The sequence below is a fragment of the Microcaecilia unicolor genome, chromosome 8 (assembly GCF_901765095.1).
Source record: "Microcaecilia unicolor chromosome 8, aMicUni1.1, whole genome shotgun sequence".
Lineage (NCBI taxonomy): Eukaryota > Metazoa > Chordata > Amphibia > Gymnophiona > Siphonopidae > Microcaecilia > Microcaecilia unicolor.
In genome coordinates, this window is record NC_044038.1 from 110694586 (window position 1) to 110711649 (window position 17064).

The following is a 17064-nucleotide window of genomic DNA, read 5'->3' on the forward strand; positions in this document are numbered from 1 at the left end:
GTGATAACCCTTTTTGTGCAGAGCTTGGTATTTGCCTTCTGTGAGCCCTGCCTCTGTTAGGCAGCCTTTCTGTCCATGGTAAGCTCGTTCCTACTTGTTTGTTTAGTTTCCTTTTACTCAGTGTTAACCCTTTATGTGCAGTGCTTGGTATTTGCCTTCTGTGAGCCCTGCCTCTTTTAGGCAGCATTTCTCTGGTGTCTGCCTTATCCCTTTCTGTACTCTTGTGTGCCTGCTTCTTTCCTGTCTATATTGGAAAGCAGCCTTTTCCTTCAGTCTGTTTTTCCCTGTTCAGCCATTCCTGTGGAGCTTCGTTCTTGTAAGTTCCATGTCTATAGTGTCCCATTCTGACCCCGGCTTTCCCTTTTTCCCTGTGGGCTTTGCCCTCCGCTACCTGAGTTACTGTGTAGCCTTTGTTTGTCTTCTCTCCCTCTGGTCGTAGTCTGTATCTGCCAGTTTTGTCTGTTGCCCTTCCCTTTGTGTCACTGGCTGACGCTGTCTGCTCTGCTTGAGCTCCAGTCCCTTCAGGGACCCCTCGTTGCTCTTTTTTCCTTCCCTAGTGTATGATTTGGTTCCAGTTCGGCCTTGTGGCCTGTATGCTTGGACTCTGTAGGAGTGGGTTCCGGATCGGCCATTCGACCCGCCTGAGTGGTCTATTTCCCTTTTCTGGTGGTACTTGTTAATTGTCCTGAGTGTGCAGGGCTTTGAGGCCCATGGTATTGCTTAGCGCCTGATTGGTCTACCCTAGGACTTGGCAATGTCCTTCCTAAGCCTCGTCCTAGGCACAAGGGCTCACGATCAGGTTAACAGAATGCTAGAGCCGTGAGCTCGACTGAATCCTCCGCTATGCAGTTACTCGACTTTCCCTGGGCGAATATGGCATTCAGTTCTGAATTTTTCTGGATGCTGTGACAAGGCAAGCCCCAGAGACTCCCCGAGGAGCGGCAGTGGCAGGCAAAACCACCCCACACAGGGATAAGGCAGAACTCTGACAGGGCCAGCTAGACTTCACCTGCACTTAGCCACTGTTCCTCAGGAGTTGAGCCCCTGAGTGCAGGTGGCCAGCAGGACTTACTGGACAAGGCTGGAACTGGATACCAGCAGGATACACACAGGGAGGATAGGCAGAAAACTAGACTAGGACTCTCAGACAGACAAGGGACAGATCTGAAAGCTGCAAGCAGCCACTGAAACAGGGAACAACACTGGTAGACAAAACTGAAAGCTGTAAGCAGCCACTGAAACAAGAAGCACAGACAACCTAGCACTAGACAAAGACATACAAACAAGAGCAAGACTGGGAAACAAGCAATACAGTAAACAAGCAGTACAGAACACAAAGCTACACAAAGACTAAACTAGAATCAGGCAAGAATACAGACTATAAACTGGACTAGGCAGAAGTGCAGCAAGCACCAACAAACCAGGGCCTTAGGCGATCCAAAGGCAAAACAGAGAGTTTCAAAATGGCTAATAAGCCCAGCAGCAGCAATCACCAGGCAACTATGGGTGCTGTGCAGGCTCAAACAAGCCAAGGAAGTCTGGCAGGCCAGAAGATCTGGACTGGACTGGGCTGAAGTCTGGAACGGGAAACAGCACACAGACAAACCAATGCAGCCAGCACACAGAGACAGAACTAACACAGGAAAAACAGGAGCTGAAGCTGACCGCCGGAAATAAGGTGAGTCTGAGAGGGGTCATGGCCACAGACATGACAGCACCCGTGGGGGGGGGAGGGTCATTGTGTCAGGGGGGGGGGGGGGCTGTGTCATGCTGCACCCGGGGGGGGGGGTGCATTGGCGATCCGCCTCAGGTGGCAACCGACCTAGGATCGTCACTGCCCATTACAATGTGCACGAGTGACATACTGTATTGGAGATCTTTCTTGCAGAAAAAGTCCATGTTTTATCAATTGGGACAACATTTTATCTAGGATTCCCCTGTAAGTGTACTTTTAACTTTTAGGGGAAGCAATTTGTTTTCTTTGATTCTTTACACTTGAAAGGTTTGTGCAACATAAGATTTCCTGACAATATGCCTTGATTTTTTCTGTGAGAGGTGTAGTGTATGAAGAGTTTCTTTCTTTGATGATCTTTTTTTTTTTTTGTCTTTATCTTTCTTTACTCTTCTTATGATGTGGGTTAAGTATTATAGCAGCCCTTTTACTAAGCTTTATTAGATACTAAGCCATGCCAGGCATAGCAAGTCCTGTGTGCATGATAAGTATGCAGTATTTATTGGCACGTCAGGAGTGAACAATGGGTAGAGAGTAGGTATGGAAGCAGTAACCAGTTAGCGCATGCACATTAGCATGTTTAACTAGTTACCACAGGGTTAACGCAGGAGCCCTTAGTAAGGTCTCCTGCATTCATTTTTTTTAAATGCCTGCACGCTAATGGTAACTTTAGCACACAGCCATAAATTAAACAAATACAAAGAGATTTTTCACGGTCACACAAGAAATGGGCTTAAGAGTGAGCAAAAGACCCTCATAAGGGCATACTAAGCCCACTTCTTTCCACAGCTTAGTAAAAGAGCCCCTTAGTCTTTCTACTTGTAGATTTCATTTTCTTAGTATTTCTTATGTTTCCTTTAAAAAATATAGATTGTAATAAATCTGAAATTACAATTACAAAATCTATAAGTAAAAAAAATATGTAAAAAAAACAAAACAATGTATTAAATATAATCTTACCTTGCTGGTGGTGGCCTGGCCTGTAATAGAGTGGCAAAATAAGGTTGAATAAAGGTTGTAGAGAGATTTGCTCAACGTTTAAGATACATAACCAGTTCATTTAGTACTTGCCTATCAGGTACAAAATATATATGCCATATATTTCTGTTTCTCGGGGGAAGGGGTGAGACAACTATGGAAAATGGCAAATGCACTTTAGTTACCACATCCTTTCACCCAATCTCTCCACACCTCACCTCACACCACTCAGGTATAATCCTGTGGGGTCCTTTTACTAAGGTGCAACGAAAAGTGGCCTGCGCTGGTGTAGATGCTTTTTTTTTCTTTGACCGAAAATGGACGTGCGACAAAATGAAAATTGGCATGCATCCATTTTGGGACTGAGACCTTACTGCCACCCATTGACTTAGCGGTAAGGTCTCGCATGTTAACCAGGCGGTAATCGTCAGTGTGCGTACAATGCCGATTACCGCCTGGTTAGCGCCGTGTGCCAGAAATTTCCGGCATGCATAAAAAATGAAATTACTGCCCAGGCCATGCGGTAGCCAGGTAGTAGTTATGAATTGGTGTGTGTTGGGTGTGCGTAAGTGCCTACATGGCTTAGTAAAAGGGCCCCTATATCTCCCCTATTCCCCTTCCCTGTAGCCTCCCAACACAGTTTCCATTTCCTATTTTCTCCTTTGCCTTTCACTCTGTACATCTATCTGCTCCACTCACTGATGCAGCCCTCTTCAGTTCTCCTAGGCCCTGATTCAGCCAAAAAGGCCTCCTCCTTCTCCTGTTAACCCATCGAGCAACCTGCCTGCCTGCTTGCGAGCCTCTCCGCCACTGACTTACCGGCCTGCCTGCTGCTAGCTTGTCAACCATTGACCTACCTGCTCGCCTGCCTGCCTGCGAGCCTCTCAACCATTGACTTACCCGCCTGCCTGCTGCTAGCTTGTCAAACATCAACTTACCAGTCCATCAATTCCTAGCCTCCTACCCAGCTCTCCATTCTATCTATCTGCTTAACACCTCAGTCACTACACAGTCATCTGTTACACATCAGTCACTACGTATGGCTCCTATCCACATTCTCTTCCTTGCCCTGTCCCTTCCTAATCTCTTTTCCCCCCCCACTCCCACTATCTACCACTGGTACTCGCTGCCCTCCCGCCTGGCCCGCCACAGCAATACCCTGTTCACTCCCATCCCTCTCCACCTCACCATCCCTCTTGTCCCCCTCCTCCATCCTAGCTCTCAACCTTCAACACTTCCTTCCTGCTATTAACCCATCCCCATTCCTCCTAAGTCCACCCCGTCTTCGTCGCCTTCGTCGCCCGACCTCCCCCACCCTCCTCCGCACTCTCTTGCTGCTCCTCCTGCTATCCGCGGGAGACATTAACCCTAATCCAGGTCCCCCTCATCTGTCCCCGTCCTATCCACGCGAACGATCCCAGGACGTCTCCAACCTCATCTCTATTCCCCTCCTCCCCCCTCTTCCCTCCCCTTCTCATGCGCCTTGTGGAATGCCCACTCAGTCTGCAACAAATTGTCCTTCACTCACGATCTCTTCATCTCCCACTCCCTTCAACTGCTCGCCCTAACCGAAACCTGGATCTCCCTGGATGACTCTGCATCAGTCGCAGCCCTTTGCCATGGTGGTTATCTCTTCTCACACACTCCCCGCCCAGTTGGCCGCGGTGGAGGCGTTGGGTTACTACTCTCGCCCTCCTGTAGTTTCCAACCCCTCCTCCTACCGCAGTCTCACTGCTTCTCATCCTTTGAGGCCCAATCCATCCGGCTATTCTACCCGCTGCCACTCAGAGTGGCAGTCATCTACCGCCCCCCCTGATAAATCCTTCTCTTCCTTCCTCACCGACTTCGATGCTTGGCTCTCTGTTTTCCTTGAGCCTTCATCTCCGTCCCTCATTCTCAGAGACTTTAACATTCATGCTGACGACCCATCTGACCCTCACGCTTCTAAGTTCCTCTCCCTAACATCCTCCTTCAACCTCCAGCTGTGCTCTACCACCCCTACTCACCGTGACGACCATTGTCTTGACCTCGTCCTCTCCTCCTCCGGCTCGCCCTCCAATTTCCAAGCTTCAGCTCTTCCTCTCTCCGACCACCACCTGATCACATTCACACTTCTTCACCCCCCCCTCGGCCCCGTCCAACTTTAACCACCACCTCCAGGAATCTCCAGGCCATTGACCCCCCCCCCCCCCCCACCTTATCCTCTAGCATCTCTAATCTCCTCCCATCCATCATGTCCTCCGAGACTGTCGAAAAAGCGGTCTCCGCTTACAATGCCGCTCTCTCCTCTGCTCCTCGCACCATCCACCTCCCGTCCCACAAAGCATACTATTCCTCAGCCTTGGCTGACCCCTTGCATCCGCTACCTTCGCTCCTGCACCCGATCTGCTGAACGTCTCTGGAGGAAATCCCGCACCCATTCAGATTTCCTTCACTACAAATTCATGCTATCCTCCTTCCACTCCTCCCTATCCCTTGCAAAACAGGACTATTACACCCAATTGACCAACTCTCTCAGCTCCAACCCTCGTCGTCTCTTCGCCACCCTTAACTCTCTCCTCAAGGTGCCCCCCGCTCCCACTCCCCCCTCACTCTCTCCTCAATCACTGGCTGATTATACTTTCGCGACAAGGTGCAAAAGATCAACCTTGAGTTCACTAACAAGCCATCACCTCCTCTTCACCCACTAACCCTCTCCCTCAACCAACCAACCCAGGCCTCCTTCTCTTCCTTTCCTGAGATCACCGAGGATGAAACCTCCCGCCTTCTTTCCTCCTCAAAATGCACCACCTGTTCCTCTGATCCCATCCCCACCAACCTACTTAGCACCATCGCCCATACTGTCAACCCCTCCATCTGTCGCATCCTTAACCTCTCTCTCTCCACCGCAACTGTCCCTGACACCTTCAAGCACGCCGTAGTCACACCTCTCCTCAAAAAACCTTCACTTGACCCTACCTGCCCCTCCAACTATCGCCCCATCTCTCTCTTACCCTTCCTCTCCAAAATACTTGAGCGCGCCGTTCACAGCCGCTGCCTCAATTTTCTCTCCTCTCATGCCATCCTCGATCCAATCCAATCCGGCTTTCGCCCTCTCCACTCGACAGAAACAGCACTCTCTAAAGTCTGCAACGACCTGCTCCTGGCCAAATCCAGAGGCCACTACTCCATCCTCATCCTCCTCGATCTTTCCACCGCTTTTGACACTGTCAATCACGATTTACTTCTTGCCACTCTGGCCTCATTTGGGTTCCAGGGCTCTGTCCTCTCCTGGTTCTCCTCCTCCCACCGCACCTTCAGGGTATACTCTCATGGATCTTCCTCCACTCCCATCCCGCTATCTGTTGGAGTTCCCCAGGAATCTGTCCTTGGACCCCTTCTCTTCTCTATCTACACCTCTTCTCTAGGCTCACTAATCTCATCTCATGGTTTCCAGTATCATCTTTATGCTGATGACACCCAGCTCTATCTCTCCACACCAGACATCACAGCAGAGACCCAGGCCAAGGTATCGGCCTGCCTATCCGACATTGCTGCCTGGATGTCCAACCGCCACCTGAAGCTGAACATGTCCCAGACCGAGCTCCTCGTCTTTCCACCTAAACCCACTTCTCCTCTTCCTCCACTTTCTATCTCGGTTGATGGCACCCTCATCCTCCCCGTCTCTTCTGCCCGCAACCTCGGAGTCATCTTCGACTCCTCCCTCTCCTTCTCTGAGCATATCCAGCAGACTGCCAAAACCTGTCGCTTCTTCCTCTTCAACATCAACAAAATTCGCCCTTTCCTCACTGAGCACACCACCCGAACCCTCGTCCACGCCCTCATTACCTCTCGCCTCGACTACTGCAACCTACTCCTCACCGGCCTCCCACTCAGCCATCTATCCCCCCTTCAATCCGTTCAGAACTCTGCCGCACGTCTTATATTCCGCCAAAACCGTTATTCTCATATCACCCCTCTCCTCAGGTCACTTCACTGGCTTCCGATCAGATACCGCATACAATTCAAGCTTCTCCTCCTTACTTACAAATGCACTCACTCTGCTGCTCCTCACTACCTCTCTACCCTCATCTCCCCCTACGTTCCTGCCTGTAACCTCCGCTCACATGACAAATCCCTCCTCTCAGTACCCTTCTCCACCACTGCCAACTCCAGGCTCCGCCCATTTTATCTTGCCTCACCCTATGCCTGGAACAATCTTCCTGAACCCCTACGCCAAGCCCCCTCCCTATCCATCTTCAAATCCTTGCTTAAAGCTCACCTCTTCAATGCTGCTTTTGGAACCTAACCTTTCGAACATGTAGACTGCCCAATCTGCCTGACCTATCAGATTGACTGTACATTTGTCTCTTAGATTGTAAGCTCCTTGAGCAGGGACTGTCCTTCCATGTTAAATTGTACAGCGCTGCGTAACCCTAGTAGCACTTTAGAAATGTTAAGTAGTAGTAGTAGTAGTTTCCTCCAGGATCCCAAATCAAAACCAAAAATGCCACAACCCCACCAAATGAGAAGATTTAAGTAGACTACCTTGTATATATCTCTGCACCATTCTTATTGCCAAACCTCAAATTGTTTTACATTTGTAGTGTTTACAGATGAATAGAAAGGAAAATGAAACAAAAGTGAAGCCTTCATGCTAAGAAATACATTAATAGCCTTGTCTTGATCAGAGAACAAAGAGAGACATGCACAGAGATGATGGTATTTGAAGGCACTCTTCCCTCATAGTTCTTAAAAGTACATTAAAATATTTTCCTTTTTTTATTTTATTGTGAATCAAACCAGACTGAGATATAATTTATCCAGTATGGGCATCATTGGCTTCTGGTTCAGTACAGAATACAATTTAAGATTTTAATTCTAACTCAAAGATACTTTTTTCAACGGTCCCCTCATACTTATCCTCTTTGATTGTTTCCATAGGTGCCCTGTATAGGAGGCTTGGGGAGGCTAAGCCTCCACAGCAGTGGAGTTCCTAGGGTCGCTGACACCCGGGGCGGATTGCCGATGCGCCTCCCCCCCCCCCCGGGTGCAGCGCGACCCCCCAACGAAATGACGGACACCCCCCCCCGGGTGCATCTTTACCAGCTGGAGGGGTGCCACGCGTCTGTCGGCAACACTCGTTCCCTGCTCCCTCTGCCCCGGAACGGGTTCCTGTTCCGGGGCAGAGGGAGCAGGGAACGAGCGTTGCCGACAGACACGCGGCACCCCCCCCCCCCCCAGCGGCGAAACAACGGAACCTTTTCCTGGTGAAACGACCTCCCCCCCCCCAGTACATCTTTACCTGCTGGGGGGGGGGGGGGTGCTGCGTGCCTGTCGACTTCACTCGTTCCCTGCTCCCTCTGTCCCGGAACAGGAAGTAACCCGTTCCGGGGCAGAGGGAGCAGGGAAAGAGTGAAGTCAACAGACGCGCGGCACCCCCCCAGCGGCGTGCACCCGGGGCAGACCGCCCCCCCTTGGTACGCCACTGCTCCTCAGCTGCAACTGTGACCATCCCCTCTCTCCTAGTGCCACCACTGCAGGACCCGTTGTTCTCAGAGGCCGGCGGCAGCACTAAAAGCAATGTGAAGAAGTGCAGGACTAGTTTCCTGTGTGCCGCCACTAGCTCTAACATAAACTTCCTGCCCAGAGGGGTGTGACTGGCAGAGCTAGTGGCACTGTGTGCAGGAAACTGGTACTGCGCATCTTCACATTGGATTTATAGCTGAAGCTTCTGGCCAGCTGCCAACCAGGGAAATCTGTAAGAGAGTGAGTGGGAGACAGGAGAGAAGGGGCAATGCTGATTGGCAGGGAGGGGGGGAGACAGAAATGAGATGTTGGATGGGAGGGGCAGAGACAGTAGAGTAAATGAAAAACTGAGGCATAAGAGAAAGGAGAATAGGAGGGCCTGGGTAGATGCAGTGAAAAAAAAAGGAGATTGAAGACTGGTTAGTAAAATGAATGAAATCTGAAATTAAAGAGGCAGATAAATAGAAGACAGCTGAAAGAAAAAGATCAGTATCAGAGATGGATGTAGCGGAGGAAGTGAAGACATGAGGAAAGAGAAGAATAGCAAAATGAACAGGAAATCCTTTAAAGGACAGCAGTAATCAGAGACTGGGACCTACATCAGGGATCAACAAATCCCAGATGCAGAGATTGCCAGATTTCACCAGAAAGATATGTTCTCTTTCTTTTGCTACCTCAAACCGTTTCTGTCAGCATTGGACAGCGATCTGGGTCTCCATATACTTGAGCCCCACAGTGTGCGGTGTGGGAAGTTTGAGAAGTGGTTTCAAGTCTCACGGGACTTTAACATTAACATTAACAATAAATTTATATTCCGCCATATACCTTGCGGTTCAATGCGGATTGCATGATTAAAGAAGCAGGATATTACCTCGAATTACAATCTTTAAATAAAAAAGAAACTAATATATCAGTCTATTAGTCACTATAATTCAGGACATATTTTAAAAATAGTTATGTTTTAATCTACCTACGGAATTGAACATAACTTGTCACCGATATTAACATGGTTTGAATTTATTTCTCTAAACGAGCTGCCCAATATGATAAGAGATTATCACATTCTCTTCATATTCTTTAAGGATGGAATTGTAAAGAAAGAGCAGGTTCTTGTAGCTCTATTTTTTTTTTTTGCATAAAGACTATCAGGCTTATTTTCAAAAGAGAAGGACACCCATCTTTCGACACAAATCGGAAGATGGGCGTCCTCACAGGGTCGCCCAAATCGGCATAATCGAAAGCCGATTTTGGGCATCCCCAACTGGTTTCCGTTGTGGAGATGACCAAAGTTAACGGGGGAGTGTTGGAGGCGTAGCGAAGGTCGGACTTGGGCGTCCTCGATCCATAATGGAAAAAAAGGGCATCCCTGACGAGCACTTGGATGACTTTACCTGGTCCTGTTTTTCTTACGACCAAGCCACAAAAAGGTGCCAGAACTGACCAGATGACCACTGGAGAGAATCGGGGATCACCTCCTTTTACTCCCCCAGTGCTCACTAACCTCCTCTGACCCTCAAAAAACATCTTTAAAAATATTTTGTTCCAGCCTCAAATGTCATACTCAGGTCCATTACAGCAGTATGCAGGTCCCTGGAGCAGTTTTAGTGGATGCAGTGCACTTCAGGCAGGTGGACCCAGGCCCACCCCCCCCTCCCCCCTACCTGTTACACTTGTGGTGGTAAATGTGAGCCCTCCAAAACCCACCACAAACCTACTGTACCCACATCTAGGTGGCCCCCTTCACCCATAAGGGCTATGGTAGTGGTGTACAGTGGTGGGTAGTGGGTTTTTTTTTTTGGAGGGGGGGGGTTGTGGGGCTCAGCACACAAAGTAAGGGAGCCATATTCCTTGGAACAATTTCTGAAGTCCACTGCAGCACCCCCTAGGGTGCCCGGTCGGTGTCCTGGCATGTCAGGGGGACCAGTGCACTACAAATGCTGGCTCCTCCCATGACCAAAGGGCTTGCATTTGGTCGTTTCTGAAATGGGCGTCCTTAGTTTCCGCCAGGGTCGCTTTACTCATACTACCCCTCTCCTCAAGTCGCTTCACTGGCTCCCTATCCGTTTTCGCATCCTGTTCAAACTTCTTCTACTAACCTATAAATGTACTCACTCTGCTGCTCCCCAGTATCTCTTCACACTCGTCCTTCCCTACACCCCTTCCCGTGCACTCCGCTCCATGGATAGATCCTTCTTATCTGTTCCCTTCTCCACTACTGCCAACTCCAGACTTCGCGCCTTCTGTCTCGCTGCACCCTATGCCTGGAATAAACTTCCTGAGCCCCTACGTCTTGCCCCATCCTTGGTCACCTTTAAATCTAGACTGAAAGCCCACCTCTTTAACATTGCTTTTGACTCATAACCACTTGTAACCACTGCCTCCACCTACCCTCCTCTCCTCCTTCCCTGTACACATTAATTGATTTGATTTGCTTACTTTATTTTTTGTCTATTAGATTGTAAGCTGTTTGAACAAGGACTGTCTTTCTTCTATGTTTGTGCAGCGCTGCGTACGCCTTGTAGCGCTATAGAAATGCTAAATAGTAGTAGTAGTAGTAGTAGTAGTTTCGATTATCGGCAAAAATCAGAAATGACCAAGTCTAGGGACGACCATCTCTAAGGACGACCTAAATGTCAAGATTTGGGCATCCCCAACCATATTATCAAAAAAAAGATGGACGTCCATCTTGTTTCGATAATACGGGTTTCCCTGCTCCTCCACGGGACGTTGTGCGAGGACATCCTCAGCAAAACTTGGGTGTCCCTTTCGATTATGTCGCTCCATGTGATCCAGAAGGTAAGATGGAGCTAAACCATGAACTACTACTACTACTACTACTATTTAGCATTTCTATAGCGCTACAAGGCATACGCAGCGCTGTACAAACATAGAAGAAAGACAGTCCCTGCTCAAAGAGCTTACAATCTAATAGACAAAAAATAAATAAAGTAAGCAAATCAAATCAATTAATGTGAACGGGAAGGAAGAGAGGAGGGGGTAGGTGGAGGCGAGTGGTTACAAGTGGTTACGAGTCAAAAGCAATGTCAAAGAGGTGGGTTTTCAGTCTAGATTTAAAGGTGGCCAAGGATGGGGCAAGACGTAGGGGCTCAGGAAGTTTATTCCAGGCGTAGGGTGCAGCGAGACAGAAGGCGCGAAGTCTGGAGTTGGCAGTAGTGGAGAAGGGAACAGATAAGAAGGATTTATCCATGGAGCGGAGTGCACGGGAAGGGGTGTAGGGAAGGACGAGTGTGGAGAGATACTGGGGAGCAGCAGAGTGAGTACATTTATAGGTTAGTAGAAGAAGTTTGAACAGGATGCGAAAACGGATAGGGAGCCAGTGAAGGGTCTTGAGGAGAGGGGTAGTATGAGTAAAGCGACCCTGGCGGAAGATGAGACGGGCAGCAGAGTTTTGAACTGACTGGAGAGGGGAGAGGTGACTAAGTGGGAGGCCAGCAAGAAGCAGATTGCAGTAGTCTAAACGAGAGGTGACAAGGGTGTGGATGAGGGTTTTGGTAGAGTGCTCGGAAAGAAAGGGGCGGATTTTACGGATGTTGTAAAGAAAGAAACGACAGGTCTTGGCGGTCTGCTGGATATGAGCAGAGAAGGAGAGAGAAGAGTCAAAGATGACCCCAAGGTTTGAAGTATCTTATATACAAAACAGAAAAAATGTAGATAATACCCTTGCATGAACTGGGAGCCAGTGCAATTGTTTATAATACAAAGAGACACTGTCACATTTTTCAGTGAAAAAATCAATTGCAATGCTACATTTTGAATGGTATTAAGTCTCTTCAGTAGTTTATTAGAAACTCCTAAGTAAATGATATTGCAGTAATCTAGCGAGTTTAAAACTAGAGACTGTACCAAGAGACGAAATTGGTCCTGATCAAAATACTTCCGAATTCTTTGCAAATTATGCATTATAAAGAATAATTTCTGAGTGAGTTTGCCAACCTGAAGATCCAAGGACAATCTATTATCTATCCAAATTCCTAATACTTTCATATAGGAAGAACATTGATAAGATGGGTGGGAATAGGATCTGCGGAACAGGTAGTGAGTTTGGAGGAGGAAAGAAAATGAGCAGTTTCCTCTTGAGTATTTCAGAAAAGAAAGAAAAGGTAGCAGGAGTGGAAAGAAAGTTGAGAGAATGGAGTGAGGTAAGAAGAGGTGGAAGTGACTTGGTCGAGAGCTCAAGGTTAATCTTGTGAACCTTGTCATGGAAGTACTCAGCCAGAGTCTGGGGAGAAAGTAAAGGGGGGGAGGTTGGAGGTGAAGGCACGTTGAGGTGAGAGCTCATCATGGCAATGAGATGGCGAGGGTTGGAGCCAAAGAGTTTGTTAAATGGATGTAGTAGTCTTGTTTGGCAAGTGAAAGAGCAGACTGGAAGGAGATCAGCAAGAATTTGAAATGTATGAAGTCAGCATGGGCAAAGGATTTTAGCCAAAGGTGTTCAGCAGATCGGATGCAGAAAAGTAGGTAGTGGATTCTTGAGGTCAGCCAAGGTTGGGGTTTGGTTCTTATAGAACAAGAAATATGAGGGACGAGAGTTTCCAGAGAAGAGGCAGCCTCATTGACAAACTTTGATAAGAGGGATGAAACGGTGGTGGAGAGAGTGCAAGGATCAGTAGCCTGAATATTCCTAAATGTGTTGGTGGAGATTGGATGGGATTGGGGGGGAGTGATTAAGAACTGAGGTGGAGAAAGTGGACAGTTGGAGAAGAAGACAATATCTAGGCAGTGGCCATTCTGGTCAGTAAGGGTAGTGGAGCACAGCTGAAGATTGAATGAGGATGTTAAAGCAAGAAACTGAGAGGCATAAGAGTCAGAGGGGTCATTAGCATGAGTGATAAAATCCAAAAGAATGAGGGAAGGAGATAAAGGTTCAAGTAAGAAGGAAAGCCAGGAGTCAGAGACAGTGAGGAAGGAAGAAGGGGAATTATCAGGGGGTTAATAAATGACTGCTACTTAGAGAGGTAGTGGAGTGAATAGACGGATGGAGTGGACTTCAAAGGAAGAAAAGTAACCAGACCAAGGTGGAAGAAGAAATTGAAATATGCAAGAAGGTGAGAGTAGCACCACCACTGCAGCGAACTGGGCAAGCTGTATGGGAGAAAAGGTAACCTCCTTGACATAGGGCAGCAAATGAAGCAGAGTCTTTAGGGCAAAGCCAAGTCTCAGAACAAGTAGATGGAGAGTATGAGAGAAAGAGAGATAGTGGATGTAGGCAAGCTTGTTGGAGAAAGAGTGTACATTCCACAGGGTGCATGAGAAAGGCAGAGAAGATGGGGAAAGGAGAGGAACAGGAATAAGACTGGAGACATAGTGGTATGACCTGTACCAGTGAAAATATTCCACTTCAATAATTAACTTACCATGTCTGGAAATGACAGCTTCATTCCTGAAAAAAATCATGGATAGCATATTGGAAATAAAATTCTGAAAGGAACTGGATTCCTATGTTATGTCTTATAAGAATGCTCTTAACTGCTCACTGCTCCCATCCCCCATACTCTCACACCTCTCCCATCCCATCATGAACTTATCACACTATTTGGAGAATACCTCATCCAGGGCATCAGGATTTTGCTTGCTTTTCCCATGTTCATAAGTCCTATTCATTAAATGACTTTTTTGTAATTAGTGCTGGGTTGGGTATTAGGGCTACATCTTGTGAAATTGAATTAATAACTTGGTCAGATCACGCACCAGTCCACTTAGATTTCTTGGTTAAGTCATCCTCTTGATGGCAGATGGTGTCTTGAATGCTTAATGTGTCTTTGTTGAAAAAAAGAACTGATATTTCAAGAGGCCCAGAGGAAGGTTCTTTCTGCTACAAAGGCACATGAGTACAACGCTTTTAAAGTGGTGCTTCAGGGCAGATTTATAGAGATTGAGACAAGTGCACATCGGGAAAAGGTAGAAAGTCTGAGAGAAACATTCTGGGAATTATACAAGAAACAAACACCATCAGCATGAGAAGATGACTAAGAAAAATACTGCAGTGTAAGAAGAGGTTAATGCTCTCCCTGTAGAAAAAGTATTGTGAAGAATTGACCAGCGCTAAGCTAAATCTGGGAAAATTGATAGAATGCAAGCAAAGCAATTGAAAAATAAGGCAATGGCCCAGGTTCGAATTCTACAGGCTCACTGTTTAGTACCCAGAAAGGTATTCATCAATGTCAGGTTCTCAGGTTCAGAGCCCGCGGGGCCGGGCTCTGGAGCAAACGTGAGCCCTTGGGCTGCTGACGAGGAGCGACAGCAGCAGGCAAAACCCACCAACCAACGCTGGGCAAGCACACCGGCACCGGCAGGGACTGCAGGCACCGCCCAGCGAGCCGGAACACACGGACTGGAATCCCCCGGACTGGAGGACACAGGACTGGAACACTGGACTGCAACACTGGACTGGAATCCCCCGGACTGGAGGACACAGGACTGGAACACACACCGGACCGGAACACACTGGACTGGAGCACACTGAACTGGTCCGTACAGCTTCCCCTGCACTTAGCCACTGCCCCCCAAGGGTTGAGTCCTTGGGTTCGAGTGGCCGGCAGGACTTACCGGATACCGGATGACACAGGGACCAGGACTGGAAACAGAAGTACTCCTAAATCCTAAACTGACCTAAGAGCTCCCAAGCCCTAAACCAACAGAAGTGTTCCTAACAGTACTAACAAAAGGACTTCCTAAGCCCTATACTAACAGAAGTACTAATAGCACCACACTCAGAAAAGGACTTCCAAAGCCCTTCACTACTAGAAGTACTACTAATAGAGACACACAGGTAAGCAGGGGAGCCACAGGGAGAGAGCAGGGAACCTAAACACAACAGCTCACACAGGTGCTCCTAACAACCCCAAAACCTGAAGTACTACTATCAGCAACAAAAGGGAAAGCAGGGGAGCTACACACCTACGCAGAACAGGTGCTTTCTAAGCACTACACTAACAAGCTAAACACAAAACTATCAAGGTGCTTCCTAAGCAGTACTCTGGCAAGCTAGATACAAAACTAACAAGGTACTTCCTAAGCACTACCCTAACAAGCTAGACACAAAACTATCAAGGTGCTTCCTAAGCACCAAAGGGGAAGCAAAAAGTGCTCCTAAACACTAAGCACTAACCGTGACCTTCAGCAGACGTTCTAAAGCACAGGCAAACACCAACGTTGCAAAGGCCCTGAAGGAAAGAACACCACTTTCTTATCAAGGCCCTCCCAGATGATGTCACACTCCCTAGACCCAGGCAACAGCACACTGACCCAGAGAGGCCCAACCCACACCAATGCAGTCCCGTGAAGCACTTGAAGCCAGTACACCCAAAAAGGGAGCAGAGCAACTCAGGCAACACCCACAGCTGAAGTAAAGTGAGACAATTAGAGTCATGCTGCTGGAAGCAGCCAGCACAGAGAGAGAGAGCCAGCTCAGAAAGGACAGACAAAAGAAAGAGAAGCCAGCTAAGCTGACCACCAGGAAAAAGGTAAGTTTGAGAGGGGTTATGACCACAATCATAACAATCAAGCTGTCAGAAATTATTATAATAAGTTGTATTCTATAAGTGAGTGACTCCTTTTAGTTGCCCCGAGATTCAGTGAGACTCTATTTTATAATGGCATTGGTGTGCCAGATTCCATTATAGAATACCAGTGCAGCCCAGTATCAGAGCACCTAAAATCTAGGTGACCACAGTTACACCAGCCATAGACCTGATCTAACTGTGAACTCCCATATATGGCAAGGGTGAATTACTTATAGTATTGTGTAAATGTCAGCAGAGCCCATGCCCTTCCACGTTCCACATGGGTAAAGCAGCAGGGTGGACAGTTTTCCTGAAGACTTTTATAGGAGGTTTCTCCTTTGCTGCTGCCAGTTTTGGTAAAGGTATTTAGAACAGGGTCATTTATGCAGGCTAACGTTGGGGTTATCTCAAAATCAGGAAAGGATCCAGATCAGCGTGACTCTTATAGGCCAGTTTTTCTGTTTAATGTTGTTACAGAGATACTATCAAAACTTTTGGCCAAGGGGTTGGAAGGGGTTATTCAGGAAGTGGTGAACACAGATCAAAGGGCTTCATTTGAGGAACAAATATCTCCAAGAACATTAGGAGATTAAATAAATCACCCACAGCATTTTCCAAAGCACCAGCAGTCTTTACTTGTTTAAGCTGCAGAGACACATTGATGCAGGACCTTCATTTATGTTTCAAAGTTTTTATTGATGATGCCACAGATTAACACAATCATTTGATTAAGTACATAACAGTTTTAACTTTGTCAGTCATATGTACACTAATCCGCGGTCATTATCATCAAATTTGATTTACAGTTTCCCTCCCAATTCCCCCCTTCCCCCCCTTAATACTGTCTTTAACCTAATCCTTGTATCAAAATAGAGCAATAAACAACAATAAACATTATCCGCTATCTGCACTTTCCAAGAATAATAACTTGTATTTGTATCGCGGTTAACCCCTTATCTAATATCTCCCTCCCTTTCATCCCCTTCCCCCCTCCCCCCTTTTATCATGAAATATTCCGCCTTCACTTCATGAGCCATTCAGTTACATCTCCCACTCACTCTTGTGCTACGGTGTTGGTTAAGGTGCTCTGCCTTATGTTGTGTTACTGAACTCTAGTTGCCATTATCCTCTCCCACCTTTATGGTCCCCTATGTGGAAAATTTATTTAATATTGCACTTCTCGCTTTATGGGATATACTTTGTAAGTACTTGGTCCAGATGGAGATAAACTTCTTTCTTTTCTTGGAAGTGCCCTGGGCTTCCCTGGCCTCCCATAGCATCAATTCATGAAACCTATTTCTCCAATGCCAGAAGGAGGGTGGT

At 47.5% G+C, this 17064-nt stretch overlaps 1 protein-coding gene across 5 annotated transcripts in view; it reads right to left on the reverse strand.

The window, feature by feature from the left end:
- The window catches only part of LCP2 (lymphocyte cytosolic protein 2), an 888998-nt gene that overhangs the window by 296602 nt on the left and 575332 nt on the right, over positions 1-17064 (reverse strand). For all 5 annotated transcript variants that reach the window (XM_030211064.1, XM_030211063.1, XM_030211062.1 and 2 more), the window contains 2 exons: positions 13594-13619; positions 2693-2712 (listed from right to left, as the gene is read on the reverse strand). In XM_030211064.1, the coding sequence (XP_030066924.1) occupies positions 2693-2712; positions 13594-13619 (46 nt within the window). The remainder of the gene's footprint in view (positions 1-2692; positions 2713-13593; positions 13620-17064) is intronic.